General features: G+C 33.2%; 2 protein-coding genes across 4 annotated transcripts in view; both read left to right on the forward strand.

Annotated features, from left to right (window-relative positions):
* The window catches only part of LOC143147861 (uncharacterized), a 36,712-nt gene extending 24,042 nt beyond the window's left edge, over positions 1-12,670 (forward strand). The window contains exon 2 of the mRNA XM_076313543.1: positions 12,310-12,670. Within this exon, the coding sequence (XP_076169658.1) occupies positions 12,310-12,589 (280 nt within the window). The 3' untranslated portion in view covers positions 12,590-12,670. The remainder of the gene's footprint in view (positions 1-12,309) is intronic.
* Positions 1-14,548, forward strand: part of LOC143148599 (adenosine receptor A1) — a 239,460-nt gene that overhangs the window by 97,949 nt on the left and 126,963 nt on the right. The gene's annotated exons all lie outside the window — the stretch shown is intronic.

Genomic DNA, 14,548 nt, shown 5'->3' on the forward strand with positions numbered 1-14,548 from the left:
TTAATACTTAACTGCTATTTTTAATTATTTTGTAAATTGTCATTCGCTCTGAACGTATTATTAATGACCGCACGGTATACAACATGATGCAATTTTAATAACAGAATTAAAGGATAATGTATACTTCGAACCATTATTTTACGCTAAATTTTAGTTTATTATTTCATAAATCAATTGCTGTAATTGTATTATACTGATATTTTAATGCCAATTAAGTCATTAATGTTTCTAGATTATTCGTTATTTCTTAACTTGTAATGATCAATTGATCACAATTTCGATTCCTTCGGATATTAGCCTTGTCGAATGTTTTACATTTTTAACAAAATTTTATTGTTATTACATTATGCGCAATATAAAAACATATTTGTAAACGATACAGTCGAAACAATTAAGTAAAAATTCCCTCGACGGTGTGGAAAATATATTACACGATATTTAAACAAATTTAGACAAACACGTGATAAGAATACGACACATAAACGTATTAGAAGAAATTGTCAAGTTTTGTAAAAACGTACAAAGATACACGACAAGGATATAGTATACACGTGTAAATAAATAGTTGATCCTTTACGGTGCTCAAGCACTACAGGTTACTTCGAGATGCTCCAACGACGTTTAAATAGCTTTCACTTTGTATCGACAGGCATCGAGTTAAAAAGAGGAAAATGGGATAGAACTGTGTGTTTTAAGGAGCTTAAAACACAATCGATAAAAACGTTCCCAACAACGTCTCATCGACTAATTTCACCCCTCGTCGTTTTCAAGCTTTACCACCGTTCAAGCTTATTTCGAAAGACGATCAATGAAAAATTAATTACCCCCAGCAACGTGTAATCCTTTCGAAACGATGGGCGCGATTTCGTTTTGCCACGGATGGAAAAGAATAGTGGAAACGTCTACTCGAAATTGCTATTGGTGGGGTTGCTTTATCGATTAGCTACGAAATTCACATCGTTGAGCCAGAAGCCGGGCATAAATCGGGTTTACATCGGTAGTAAAATTCTCCATGCCTATGTCCATACCGACTAATGAAATGAAACTGGTACCGACATAAACTGTCTGACATCGAGTAGACATTATTATGTCTCCAGATAACGGCTTCTCTCGCAAAAATTGTAAATCTTATCTTGCAATTTATCGCGCTGCTATTTGTTAACGAGAGTATTAAACGATATTTACAATAGCTCTTTCGTGTCTTTGGATCCTTTAAATATAGTGACGATGTTGGTTACTCGAATGCGAAATGGTTAGAAATTAAAGAATGGTTTTTCAAACTATCCAAATAAATGCAATAACAACGTTAAGAATTATACGTGCAAACTTCATTGACTGATATTCTAATACGTAAATTCGAATAATAGAAGCGACATTCAGTTTTGTAATTATTTGAACAGTAATTGTTCGCCCGACCGTGAATAATTTAAAATGTTATTTCGAGGGTTTAGTGTGTCATTGACTATGTAACAAATGATTGAAAGCCTTGTTATTGATTATTTTAACGAAGAATTTAAAAATAACTTAATTAATCGTTACTATTTTATTGAGTGTATATTTTTAATTTATTCAAATTGTTAAATATGTAAAGTATAGTTTTCTTCTAGTGGTATGACTTATGAAACAATTCTGTGTGCAAGAAATCGTATTTTAATCCTTGTTCGAGATTTCCTTGGAATCGATACTTACAATTGTTAAATAGTAACATTTGGTTGTTCGGAAAGTCATTTCGTTTTTTTTTTTTAGTGAAAATGAAACACGACTTTTTTAGAGTGTATAAACGTTTGATTAAATTATATATTCTCCATTTTGGAAAACGAAGTGACTTTCCGAACAACCCAATATATGGAATATTGGCCGTGATGAACATTCTGACTACCAATTCGTTAGACGTGTCACAATTTTCATAGATCAATTTTATAAACAAACATTTGCACAGATAAATAATATTGAATAGAATTCAAGTATAAAATGTGATTCAAGCTACGTTTTTTAACAAAGTAAAGAAGTAAAAGAAGATTTTTATTTCATTTTATTTTTACCTAACACCTTTATTGCACATATATGGAAATGTGTAGTTGTAAGATAAATAAATATGCTGAGAATTGTATAAAAGATACGTGCTATTACTTATTAATCTAACTCCAAAAACGTTCGTGTATACATAAAACAGACTAATATAATACAATGGTATTATTATAATAACAATAATGTATAAAACGTGACAAGAAATAAATCGTGCAAAAGTATAACAATAATATTAGGATATAACAATAACTTGTAGCAATAAGTAGAATAAGACATGAGAAATACTGTGGTGAACATATATTTACAAATGGTCATTATACATAACATTACTTGGCCTACGTCGCGACATTATTCGATATAAAAATTAGCGAACAAGAAATAAAGCATCGTATCTCTTTGTCTTGCCGGCAATTAACAGTTGCCCATCTCCATTAATATGTATAACAATATTATATACGAAGCGTATAAATTAATTTCCATTTTAATTTTTTAACGCCATACATACATATTTAAAAGATACAAAGTAATCTTAAATTAACTTGGACTTTAAACACGATAATAACAATTATAACCGTTTTTATGTATCATCTTGTTGACACATATGAACAATATATATCGATATAATACAATTTTTAAGAGTAAATATTCAATCGAATATTTGAAACTATTATAACGTTTTTATTGTTACTTTAACGGCTTCTGCACATTGTCTTTGCATAAATTTTATCAAACGAATACATCGATCGATAGGAAGAGATTTTTCGTTCTTTTTTTTAGTTTCAGTTTCCTATTTATATCGATTCAAAGCATCTCTATAGGGTTTAAATCAAAACATTGTACCGGCCATTTTGATACAGTAATTTTTTATTCGTCTAAAAATTGTTTAGCTTCTCTAAAAAATGGCAAAAGAATGTTTTTAATAATGTTCATATGAACAAAACCATCCATTGTTTCTTCGATTTGATGGATAGGATTAATACTATTAATAGTTGTAGTACTTCAAACGAAAACGGATCCACCATCTCCTTTGACGGTTGGCTTGCTACATTTTGTACACTATATATGTAAATTTTGCCGTCAGATCCCAGACGAATGAATTTACTTTCATCGGTACATATAACAATATAAATTTCTCTTACTGCTCTTCGGTCCCATTGGGATGATTTTTTGCAAATTTCAGTCTCGCACGTCGACTCTTTTCAGATATTAATGGTCTGTGTCGTGTTACTCTACCTATTAAATTAAATTCGTATAAACGGCGTTGGACAGTTTACACACTGATTTTATTATTTAGATGTGGCTGTATATCACTATGAATATCAACAGCGGTTTTAAAACGATTGGCTTCGGATAATCGATGAATCGAACGATCTGTTCGACCGTCAGTTTTACGTATCTTCGATTTATAGGGAATATTTTATGTAGTTTTCCGAGTATTAATATATTGCATTGCTTTATGACAAGCCCAAAAAAATATGTCCACTTGGAAAATATTTCAATATGTCAGTTTTATTTTTTGAAGAAATTGCACTTGGTGTATTTGTTCTGACGATATATTTTTACCTAAACTCACGATTATTTCGATTCAATTTTAACGCACATGGTTTAAATATACGAATAAATAAGCAATAACCGACTGCAAGGTTTATAAATTCAAAAGAAATTCTTTAAGCATAAATTTTAATACCGTTTGTAAGTATGTTCTCGCAATAATGCGATACAGTTAAAATAAAATGTTTTTTATCGTCTATTATATCAAAGTTATACGATCGATACAAAAGAGAATAGTAGCATATACCACGAACATGTAAGAAATAAAAAGAACTAAATTAAAAACATTGTTGGTAGCAGGTGCGATTCAAGAACTGGATAGATCCCTGGCGGTTACATCTTCTGAGCTCTATAAACAAATTTGAAACAATAATATCTAATTATAATAATAGTCATAATAATACAAAAGATACGATAAAATCATAAAAATAAAAATTCTTTTATTGAGTTAGTTTCTAGTCCTCTATAAAAGAACTTTTTAAGATTTAAAAGTTCCAAAGCCTGAGTGATTACATTCAAAGTCAATGTTTGTCAAAATATTACGTTTAATATTAACCTAATTGAGATTTACCATCTTTTATAAATTTTCTAAATTATAATCAAAACAATCAGACGAAAGTCACTTTTATTTTAATTATTAGCATCGTTTTATGACTCTTATTTTGAGACTCCATTAAAACTCGAGGCCTTCGGTGAAAGCCAAATTCACCTCTGCGTTAAAACGTCCCTGGTTGATACACTAATAGAGACAACGAATTGTATAAAATATAAAGAAGTACAAAAATGAAGAAGTTAAAAGATTAGAAAGGAAGAGTATGTTGAGGATAGCGAAGAAGGATAAAGGATCTGGCAGCCAGAAGATTCGTATACTAGCTCGCAAGGTCTATCGTATAGTGAACAATGTTATACTTCACGACAGATGATCACGTTTCTTCGTCAGTTATTCTCATTACTATGAGTAATCTTTGAACTTTCATGTTGTGGGTGTATACATATTCTTAGCATACGTATATAAGCGTGTAAAGAAAATATGTTACCTTGTCCCTGTAGAAACAGGATTTAATATCTTTCTGAAACTGGAAGGTGGCGTTTCGGCAACTATATTGGTCACCGACTATACCGTCTGCTCTGCAAATATCTGCTGCATCAAGCAAAATGAAATCGAGATACGGCTACAGTTGCAGGAATCAGAGGCAGAAGGACAAGAATTGCATCCGTCTTGCGATACGTTAGGATGTTAACGTGATTGGGGAAACAATGAAGACAATCGCAAGGGTGGCGGTTTCTCAAGAGGAACTTGACGACTGGTTGTCTAACTATGAGGAAATCGAGAATGATACACGTGACCTCATAGACATCCGAGTAACAATATTTCCAACAAAGGAGACTTCGCTATACCGAGCGAGGAATACACCAATCGAACATTTAAACGTCTAATATAGTAAGTGGTTTCGAAAATATATCAAATTTTGTGGAATCACGAGTAAATAAGGTAATGATGTTAGAAACGTAAAGAATTCATCGAACATTTTACACTTTCGTAATATAATAAAAGAACATTGCTCAAGTTTCATATTGGATACAAAAAGCGTATGATAAATATTTTCTAGAAAAATACAATATTCGCAAACTGAGTTTATTCTAAGGAGACACAAAATGTATAGTGAATTCATTTTTCTGGATATGTGTCGTCTGTCGATGAATTATTTATAGTAGGAGAAAGTAGGGTAAAATAAAACGCTTGACGTTGGGCTATGATAAAATGGGGAAGCAAAATATATTTTGAATAAACTTTATACTATAAGGAACTAGAATATTGTATTTAAAAAATGGTTCGTTAGGAAGAAAATAAGATTTTCCGAAGATATTGAAATTTTCGCTTCGGATAAAATTGCGAGGTAACACAAAACGTCTACTTAAAATCAAAGAACATATCTGCGTTAAATAATTATGTTAATCGTCACAATTTATTGCAATTAATTTATCTATTTATTAGAAATAAAAGATACATATACCTATCCGATACATTAGCAAGAATTACAAAATTAATTTTCTTAGAAATCATTATACAATAGTAATTAAATTTTATTCCACAAACGAATAATTATATGAAAGAATAAATACATAGAAGATATTTTCATTCTTCTCTATCTAAATAGGTATCTCGTTTTGCATCATGCTTAAGTGTTCCGTTTTGCCCCAGATGAGGTAGTTTAGTAAACATTTTATAATTATACTTTAACGCAAGATAAAAACTCGATTCGAACGGTAAAATTCATAGCAAAGATTGCAGAATGAAATGCTGTACTTACCGTTATGTTTTTAAATCGAAGAGTTCAAAAATGGCATTAAAATTAACGTGAAATTGAAGCTCGGACACTGAACATTTTTCCAACACTCTCAATGGATCCAATAACGTTTGTTTAGTTCTGTAGTCGATTACGAAATGGCACGAGGACTGCTTAGAATTACGTCATATGATTTCAACGCATTCACAGCTCTTATTTACCAGAAACATTAGTGTCCTACTTTACCCACTCGTTCCGTTTTACCCCATTTCCTTCTATGGGGCATAGAAATGGCACCACTTTAAAATTATCAATGCTTTGTTTGAACTTTTACACGAGTAGTCGTAATGTAATTATAATTGACTATTTTATTGAGCATTAAAAGTTTTATCTACATTAAAGAAAATATAATTCATTAGAATGAAACAATTTAGTGAACTCTTACATTTTTAATTTCTATAGTCACTATTGTAGTTGTTTTTACTTTGATACTATTTTGTAGGTAAATTGTAACGGTCTTTCTTTATCAACAAATGTTTACTTCTCCGAAAAAATTCACGGAGGGAATACAATTATAATACTATATAATATATACTTAAATGATGAACAATTAATATATAAAAATAGTATTTTCAATAAAATCTTTGTGTATGTACGAATTAATATATTATATTTTAAGAGTTGAAGTATGCTTTATTTTAAGCGAGAGTGTATTTATCGGAACGTGTTAATCTCTTATATTTTTTCACTAAAACAAGAAGAAAATGTTTGTTTTATATTTCGAGTATACTGTATAGGTTGTTGTTGATAAGAGTGCTTTCGAATATAAACTAACAAATTTCCATCTAGGAATAACCACTTTATAAAAAGTTTCTACAGTGTCCACAATCGAGGTTCATATCCAATTCTTCATTCGAGAGTTCGACTACGCTCTGAAATATATAGTAGACTCGTTTCTTGTCTTGTGCTTTTAACCACGGACATGAGAATTTATAACATGCAGCAATCAACATAGATATTGAAACTTGCGAAAAGAGGCAAGTAATAAAACACAGAAAAAGTAATTATTCAGGTTTTGATAATGAATTATGCAATCAGGAAAGATTGTATTCGAGGGTGAATTCGGGACAAACGCTCAAAAAAGTTCCGTTAGACTTGTGCCTCATCGAACTTCGTTTCTGAGTTATAGCTGTTTTCATATTACATGAATTATTCGGCTGTCTATATAGAAACAACAAAAAGAATTGCTTTGAATTCGAGTACACAAAATCTGTAAAAATATCTAATTACTGACCTTCCGATCTGTTTGAAAATTTTTGATGCTGAATGTCTGAAATATTAAACACAGACTGTAAATACATTGTATCGAACAATTTTTAAGGAACAATTTACAAAAATGAATAAAATATTAAGACTGGAATAAATATTATACATATAAATGATATTTAGATCGATTATAATGGATATACAACCTTGTAGAAATTAGGTATTCAGTAGTAATATTATATATATATATATAATATTATAATATTATGTCACATATATACATACGTATATATTTTTTATATTTCTATTCACGAATGTGACAAATATCTTTTATTTTTCTATGCGTGACATTATTTGTTAAGCAATATTCGATTTGTTACACAACAATTTCTATTGTATGACAACTCTATAAATTATAAATTAAAAAAGAATATTTTCACATCTCTCTTTTGATTGTAATTTTCCATTCATCGAGTCTTGTATTTATTGGCAGATGAAGTGCAGTTTATAAAATGAATCAGTTCGAAATAAATAATTCGTAAAAATTCGTCGGATAGTTTATCCGTAAATTGAACCATGGAAATCATTCTGGCCAAATATATCAAACTTTGAAGAATGTACGTGACTTTTGAATTTCGTATATCACGATCTAATAAATACAGAAGTGGTATTGGCTTGCCCAAAGTCTGAAGTTTATGTTAGAGATCACTGTATTAAACATACAGTACCGGCTTGTATAATGTCACAGGCACGAGACCGAACTGTAATATTACGAAAGGTTGATGGATCAAATTTGATCACTGTTATCATTCCAACTTTATTAACTTTGTACTTGTTACAGTCTAAATATAAACTTCACGAATCTATACATTTATTAGCGAGTTTGGTTTGTGTTAGGTTAAGTTCTGGTTAGTTAACGCTAGAATTCCCGATCAAATGTATACAGTCGTTGCAGTTTGCACTTTAACTGTAATACATATGTGGATAGATTAAGATGAGAGTAAGAAATAGCGACGTGTGCGTAAGGAACAGTGGGCAGATGGTGAAGATAAGTTTATCAGACGATGTGAGAAAGAAATTGTAATATTATGCGAGGCAGACCGTGTCATGCTTATTCTCGTTTTCTCTGACGTTTGACTTTTCAAGAAATTGCAAATTCGAGTAAAAATGGCCGTTTCCTGGAATATAGTATAAACAGTTTCGAACTCCCCCAGACGCTCGTAACTGGCCACGAACATCTCCGGATGTATTATCGAAGATGTTTTCGAAGTGTTGAAAAAAACTTGGGTAGTTGTTTTCTTTCGAACCGATGTGTTTTATCGATTAAACTATTCTTATGTATTTAATCAGCCAGGAAATTATTCAAAAAACAACGTCAAAAAATTTGATACCGGTTTGTTTTTACCGCTATGACTACGCATATTCGTTTATCGAGGTACGTCTTGTATATTAATTGGTTTTCTGATATTAACATTTGCATATCAAAGGTTAGAACGTATTTTTGAATTTACAGCTTAATCTTCCCGGTGAATTGTTAATGACCTAATACCGAGAAATTATCGTGCACAATTCTAGACTTCAGCCGATGAAAATATTGGTAATTTTCTCGGTTCTATGTATAATCTACAAGGCAATGCAATATCGAGAAATTTACCGTGAGTGGTAACTATGGCGGGGCACAGTTGGTTATTGCAAACCCATCGGACGTTCCACGCTTTTTGAAATTACAGCAGTGTGACGTCAGTGACGGCGGTGCACTCAACGAATTTGCATAGAGAAAGAATCTCCATTACTGACCAAAGCGCTCGTACCTCCCTTTAAAAATTTTCACACGTAACTGTGAACAACATTGAATATTACTCGTTTTCTGTTTGCTTGTGAATTTTCAAACAGAACTTTCGACACATTAAATATTCGAAAGGTTTACGAATTTTCCACACTTTGTTACGCGTTGTTACGACAGCTTTTTGCCCGTGAGTGCTAAAACACGATTTTCAAATATTAAATGATAGAAGGGTTTTTAATTTTCCATACCCTTGTTACAAGTTATTCTCGCTATTTTTCTGACTAACCTGTCAAAGAGGTCTCCGTGGGTTGATTTCGTTCGTTTTAAATACGTCACAAAGGGCGATATTATTAACAACTTTTTTCCTTTGAAAATATTGACGATCAGCCATAGTTTTCGTAATATTTTCAAAAAACTGCCGATACCATTCGTTGCATTTTGCCTATATGCACGTATGCATCCGCGACAACGTACGTGCCATGGCGGCCAACGACCAACAAGATATATAACGGGTGACTATGCAATACCAAATATATCGTACTTCCAAAGTTTCGCGTATCTACCTGTAACACGGATCAGAGTGAGTTTGTAGTAGATTTTTTAAAGTGGATTCGTGGATTCTCTGCCAAAAGTTCGAATCGCGAACAAGTGGTCGGAGGGTCTTTTTAAAAAAATCTAGCTTTAACTCACTTCGATCCGTGTTGAACGTACGTGAAACTTTAAAAATACGATATATATTCTGTACTGTATAGTCACCCGGTATATATATTGGTTGTCGACCGCTGTGCTATATTTATATGTAGAAACAGTAGGCAAACGACAGTTTCATGTTGACGCATACGCTGTCACGCGTGTGCAGAGTTCAATGAAATAGTATCAAAGGTTTTTCACAGATCTCTTGGAAACAAAGGCCGACCGCTTATTATATACAGTGCTGGACAAATGCATCGATACAGAATGATTGTTGCGATATAAATGCTTGTAACTACTAAACAAATTGATTTAAAGAAAAAATTTCTTGACACATTGATTTATTATCTATCTTAGTTTATTATGCAACAGAAGCAGTAATATAAATATATTGATTTGCAAATTAATAACAAAATTGTATTTATATCAATATTTTAATCATTAGTTATTAGTTATTAATTTATACGAATAACTTAATATATCGTCGGACCTCCTTTTGCGTCTAAAACTGCTAAAATGACGATTGGAAATTTTTCGAACAAATGCAGATACATACTATATTACATTTAACACCATGTGCCAATACTTTTGTCCATTCGTAAAATGTTCTATAAATACAATTTTGTTATTTTACGAATCAATGTGTCCATATCGTTGCTTCAGTTACGTAATAAACTAGGACACATAATAAATTAATGTATCGGAAAGTTTTTCCTTTAAATCAATTTGTTTAGTAGTTACGAACAATTATATCGCAAAAATCGTGCTGTGACAATACTTTCGTCCAGCATCGAATTCGTAAAGAAAAAAGTTGTTCGAAATATTGATTTTTGTAACATATTTAAAATCGAACAAAATCGATAAACCTGTTCGACAATTTCGGCGTTTCCCCTTTTTTCATTTTGATGTGTAATTATGACAACGAACAACCCGTATTGTTTGTCGACGTTTCGTCGTTAATTAATCCACTTAACGTGAGCGTGTTTTGAACACGGTCCCTAATTAAAAATTTTCTGAAACGTTTGGAAATGAGTTTCGTAACAGGCTGGCCGCTTAGCTGCGGTAAGCGGGTTAAACGCATTAAATTATGTACGTCATTGTACCACACGTATGCACCGCACTATGTAGATCGAATGGCAGCGTGTGGTTCGAGTTAATGAGAAGTCACAAGTCACTCCGTACGAGTGAACACACTCCGCCGACCACTTAGCAGAAGCTGTTGTCCTGCGACGAGTGTACAATTAAAAATAAAACGCGCACGTTTACGGAAGGAATGCGGACCTCTTCCGGAAACAAATACTCCATCCCCTCTCCTTTAAGGTCTTTTTTCTTTTTTATATTCCGAAATCAATACGTACCGCATCGATAATTGCCTGTCTTCTCCCTATTATCCCACGGTGCCCCGAGGCAGCTGCGTATAAAACTTTTCTTATTTCCTATTCGCGACTGGTTGTCGTGACCAAGATGTAGATACCAGCGTCACTATAGGTTAGAAGTTACCAAGAATAAATGCTTTTATATTCGAAGCACGGTTACATCTTGCCCTAAACTTGTATTATAAACATATTATAAGAAATATCGCTCACAATCAGTGAGAGTTTACTGTTTTTATTACACAAATAGATTCTTCGGGTAGCTCTGGGTATGATACCATCCTCATTATAGGTTAGAAGTTACCAAGAATAAATACTTTTATACTCGAAGCACGGTTACATCTTGCCCTAAACTCGTATTATAAACATATTATAAGAAATATCGCTCAATGAGAGTTTACTGTTTTTATTACACAAATAGATTCTTCGGGTCGTTCTGGGTATGATACCATCCTCATTTTAGGTTAGAAGTTACCAAGAATAAATACTTTTATACTCGAAGCACGGTTACATCTTGCCCTAAACTTCTATTATAAACATATTATAAGAAATATCGCTCAATGAGAGTTTACTGTTTTTATTACACAAATAGATTCCTCGGGTCGCTTTGGATATGATAACAGCCTCACTATAGGTTAGAAGTTACCAAGAATAAATGCTTTTATATTCGAAGCACGGTTACATCTAGCCCTAAACTTGTATTATAAACATATTATAAGAAATATCGCTCAGTAAGAGTTTACTGTTTTTATTACACAAATAGATTCTTCGGGTAGCTCTGGGTATGAATGGTAACCAAAAACTCAATATTTTAGATGATACTTAGTTTTTATCGAATATTACTAACGTTTCTTTAATGTATCGTAGAAAACGAAACGATGAAATGAAGGTGAATAGAGTTTTAAGATATACGTGTACTAAATATTAGAAATAAAATAACAGCAATTGGCGTAGATCCAACATATACTATTATACCATAATTATATTTAAAATAACACACACAAATTATAATTACGCTGACTACGCGATACTTCGCTCGCTACACAAACTCTTTCTTGACTCGACTCGACTCGCTTCGACTAATCTCCGATCAAAAGTGCGTCGATCGCGCTTCTCTTGCAGTTCGTTCTCTTTCATTCTGATTCTTAACCTTTCTCATTCGAAGCATCCGGTCACGTTCACCAAAAATTCTTCAGTCTGGCGCCATCTCAATGGCTCCTCTTTCATAGTTCCTTAATCTATCTCAAACACTTCACATTTTCTCAAGATCACGTACATTTAGTTACGTTTTCACACATTGCTACAGTATTTTGATGTTTCGTTATAGGTTCATTGATGTTGTACTTGTTGGAATGAATGCAACAACGATCTTAAGGGTGCCAGATGTCGATGTCAGTTTTAAGGACTGTCTCCATATTGGCGCGGAAGGGTCGTCCGCTGCGCGGTCAACGGTTTGGCCGTTTTCCTTTTGGTTTTTCTTTCCAGTCAAGTTCCAAGTCCAGAGTCACGAAGACCACACGACACTGTCGTCGTTCACATCAAGACATCACTGTATACTTGTTTGTTTGGTCTTTGTATTCTTATATGTACAAAAACTATACTACTAGATACGCGAGATCTCTGCATATTATAATAAACTAGATATTATAATCTGAACTTTACGACAGTACTGTTTAATTTAGCACCGGAATTTGAATAATTCTTTTCAATGGTTTTTTTTTACTTACGTTACTATAAAAAGAAAATGAAATGTCCTTCAAATACTATCGAGTCATCGATGACATATAATTTTTATACGTATAATGACACAGAACGAGATATATAATTCGATTAAAAAAAGAACCACATTAAACTTTGCAAGTACACCGGTACATTTGAGAATAAAATCGTAGTATAAGATAATAGAGATACTAAACTATATAAAATCTGTCGTTACAATTTTTCTTCTATTTTTACTGATTTCAGTTACTAGAATCACCCTGTATATCCTCGAGAATTTTAATATTTTTACCAAATTTAATTAGAACATTTCCTCGATAACCAATCGAACCAGACTTACTCCTACCACTGTTTCCGTTTACTCGGCACAAAACTCGAGCCAAATGTTCCGAATACTGCTACATTCGTGTCCCACGGGTACAATTTTCAGACGGATTGAATTTGTTTCAATTTGCTATTTTTTATTTAATTTTTATATCTCAAACGAATTCCAACTAAATTTCTCAACGTACGCCATCGCTATTCGCTTTTTTTTCAATTCCCAAACAAGTCAAATTCATTTCAATCAATGCAGAGATAATAATTTTGAGCTTCCTTATTTTTTATTCAATTCTTATATTTTAATTTTATTATATTTTATATTTCAATAAAGTTTCTCAGTGTGCGCCACTACCATTCTCTTTCTTCGAAAGTGTTATCTAAATATCTCAAACATGCTTACGCTCCTATACTTCGGGCACGACAATTCCCAAACGAGTCGAATTTATTGCAATTCCCTATTCTTTGTTTAATTTTTATATTTTGAACAAATTCCGACGAAATTTCTCAGCGTACACCATCGTTGTTCACTTTCTTTGAAAATATTCTCTAAACGTTTCAAATATTCTTACGCTCCTACCCCTCGAGTACAATTCCCAGACGAATCGAATTTGTAGCAATCCTCTATTCTTTATTTAATTTTTATACCTTAAACAAGTTCCGACGAAATTTCTCAGCGTACACCATCGCTGTTCACTTTCTTGGAAAATACTCCCCAAACGTTCAAAATATTCTCACGCTCGCGTCCCAAGGGGTACAATTTCCAGACGAGTCGAATTCGTTTCAATTCACCCAGGAACAACGTTCTTCCTCTTAATTGTTCAAATTGTCATATCTCCAACGTCTTTCAACGAAATTCCTCACGTACGCTGACACTATTTGCGTCCTTCGAAGGTATTTCACAACACGTGGTGAAATTCACTATCGGCGATGGTTGAATTTTTTCAACTGCTAGAACCAGTTGGTGGCGATGAATATTTCCAACCGACGCGGCGGTCACGAGATAACCAGGAACGATGCTGGGACCCGGATTTCTTCTGGACCCGGTTCTGCCCCTTAATTGCACGATTTACATACAGTGTGTTTCGTTTATCGAATGGACCGTTCGGGAACACATACCGGAAGACAACGTACGAAATACTAAATTATGTTTATCTTTGCCGCTGCAAGACAAACCAAATAAGTGCACGAACAAGGGTGGGCTGCATTCTCGGCGTCATGACAGCGGGAGGCTATTTATGCGTCTGGAATCCACTGACTGGTTTTGTCGATTAATTTTAAATACGATCGAATACTTTAAGGTTATCAATGGGCGAATCGATGCGATTGGGGGCCATCGAACGTACCGCGAATATCTCGTGAGCACGCCATTTGCACCGTTCGAGCGCAATTTACATGTCAAAGGCTGGCAATATGCGACTCCTAAATTCCATTGACCAATTTGTAACATCGACGCGCGTGCACTTCGTTGGGTACGATGTGCACCATCCATGCCACGGCGATGCCAGTAGCTTCGAACTGACGCGGGT

Source organism: Ptiloglossa arizonensis, chromosome 6 (genome assembly GCF_051014685.1).
Source record: "Ptiloglossa arizonensis isolate GNS036 chromosome 6, iyPtiAriz1_principal, whole genome shotgun sequence".
NCBI lineage: Eukaryota > Metazoa > Arthropoda > Insecta > Hymenoptera > Colletidae > Ptiloglossa > Ptiloglossa arizonensis.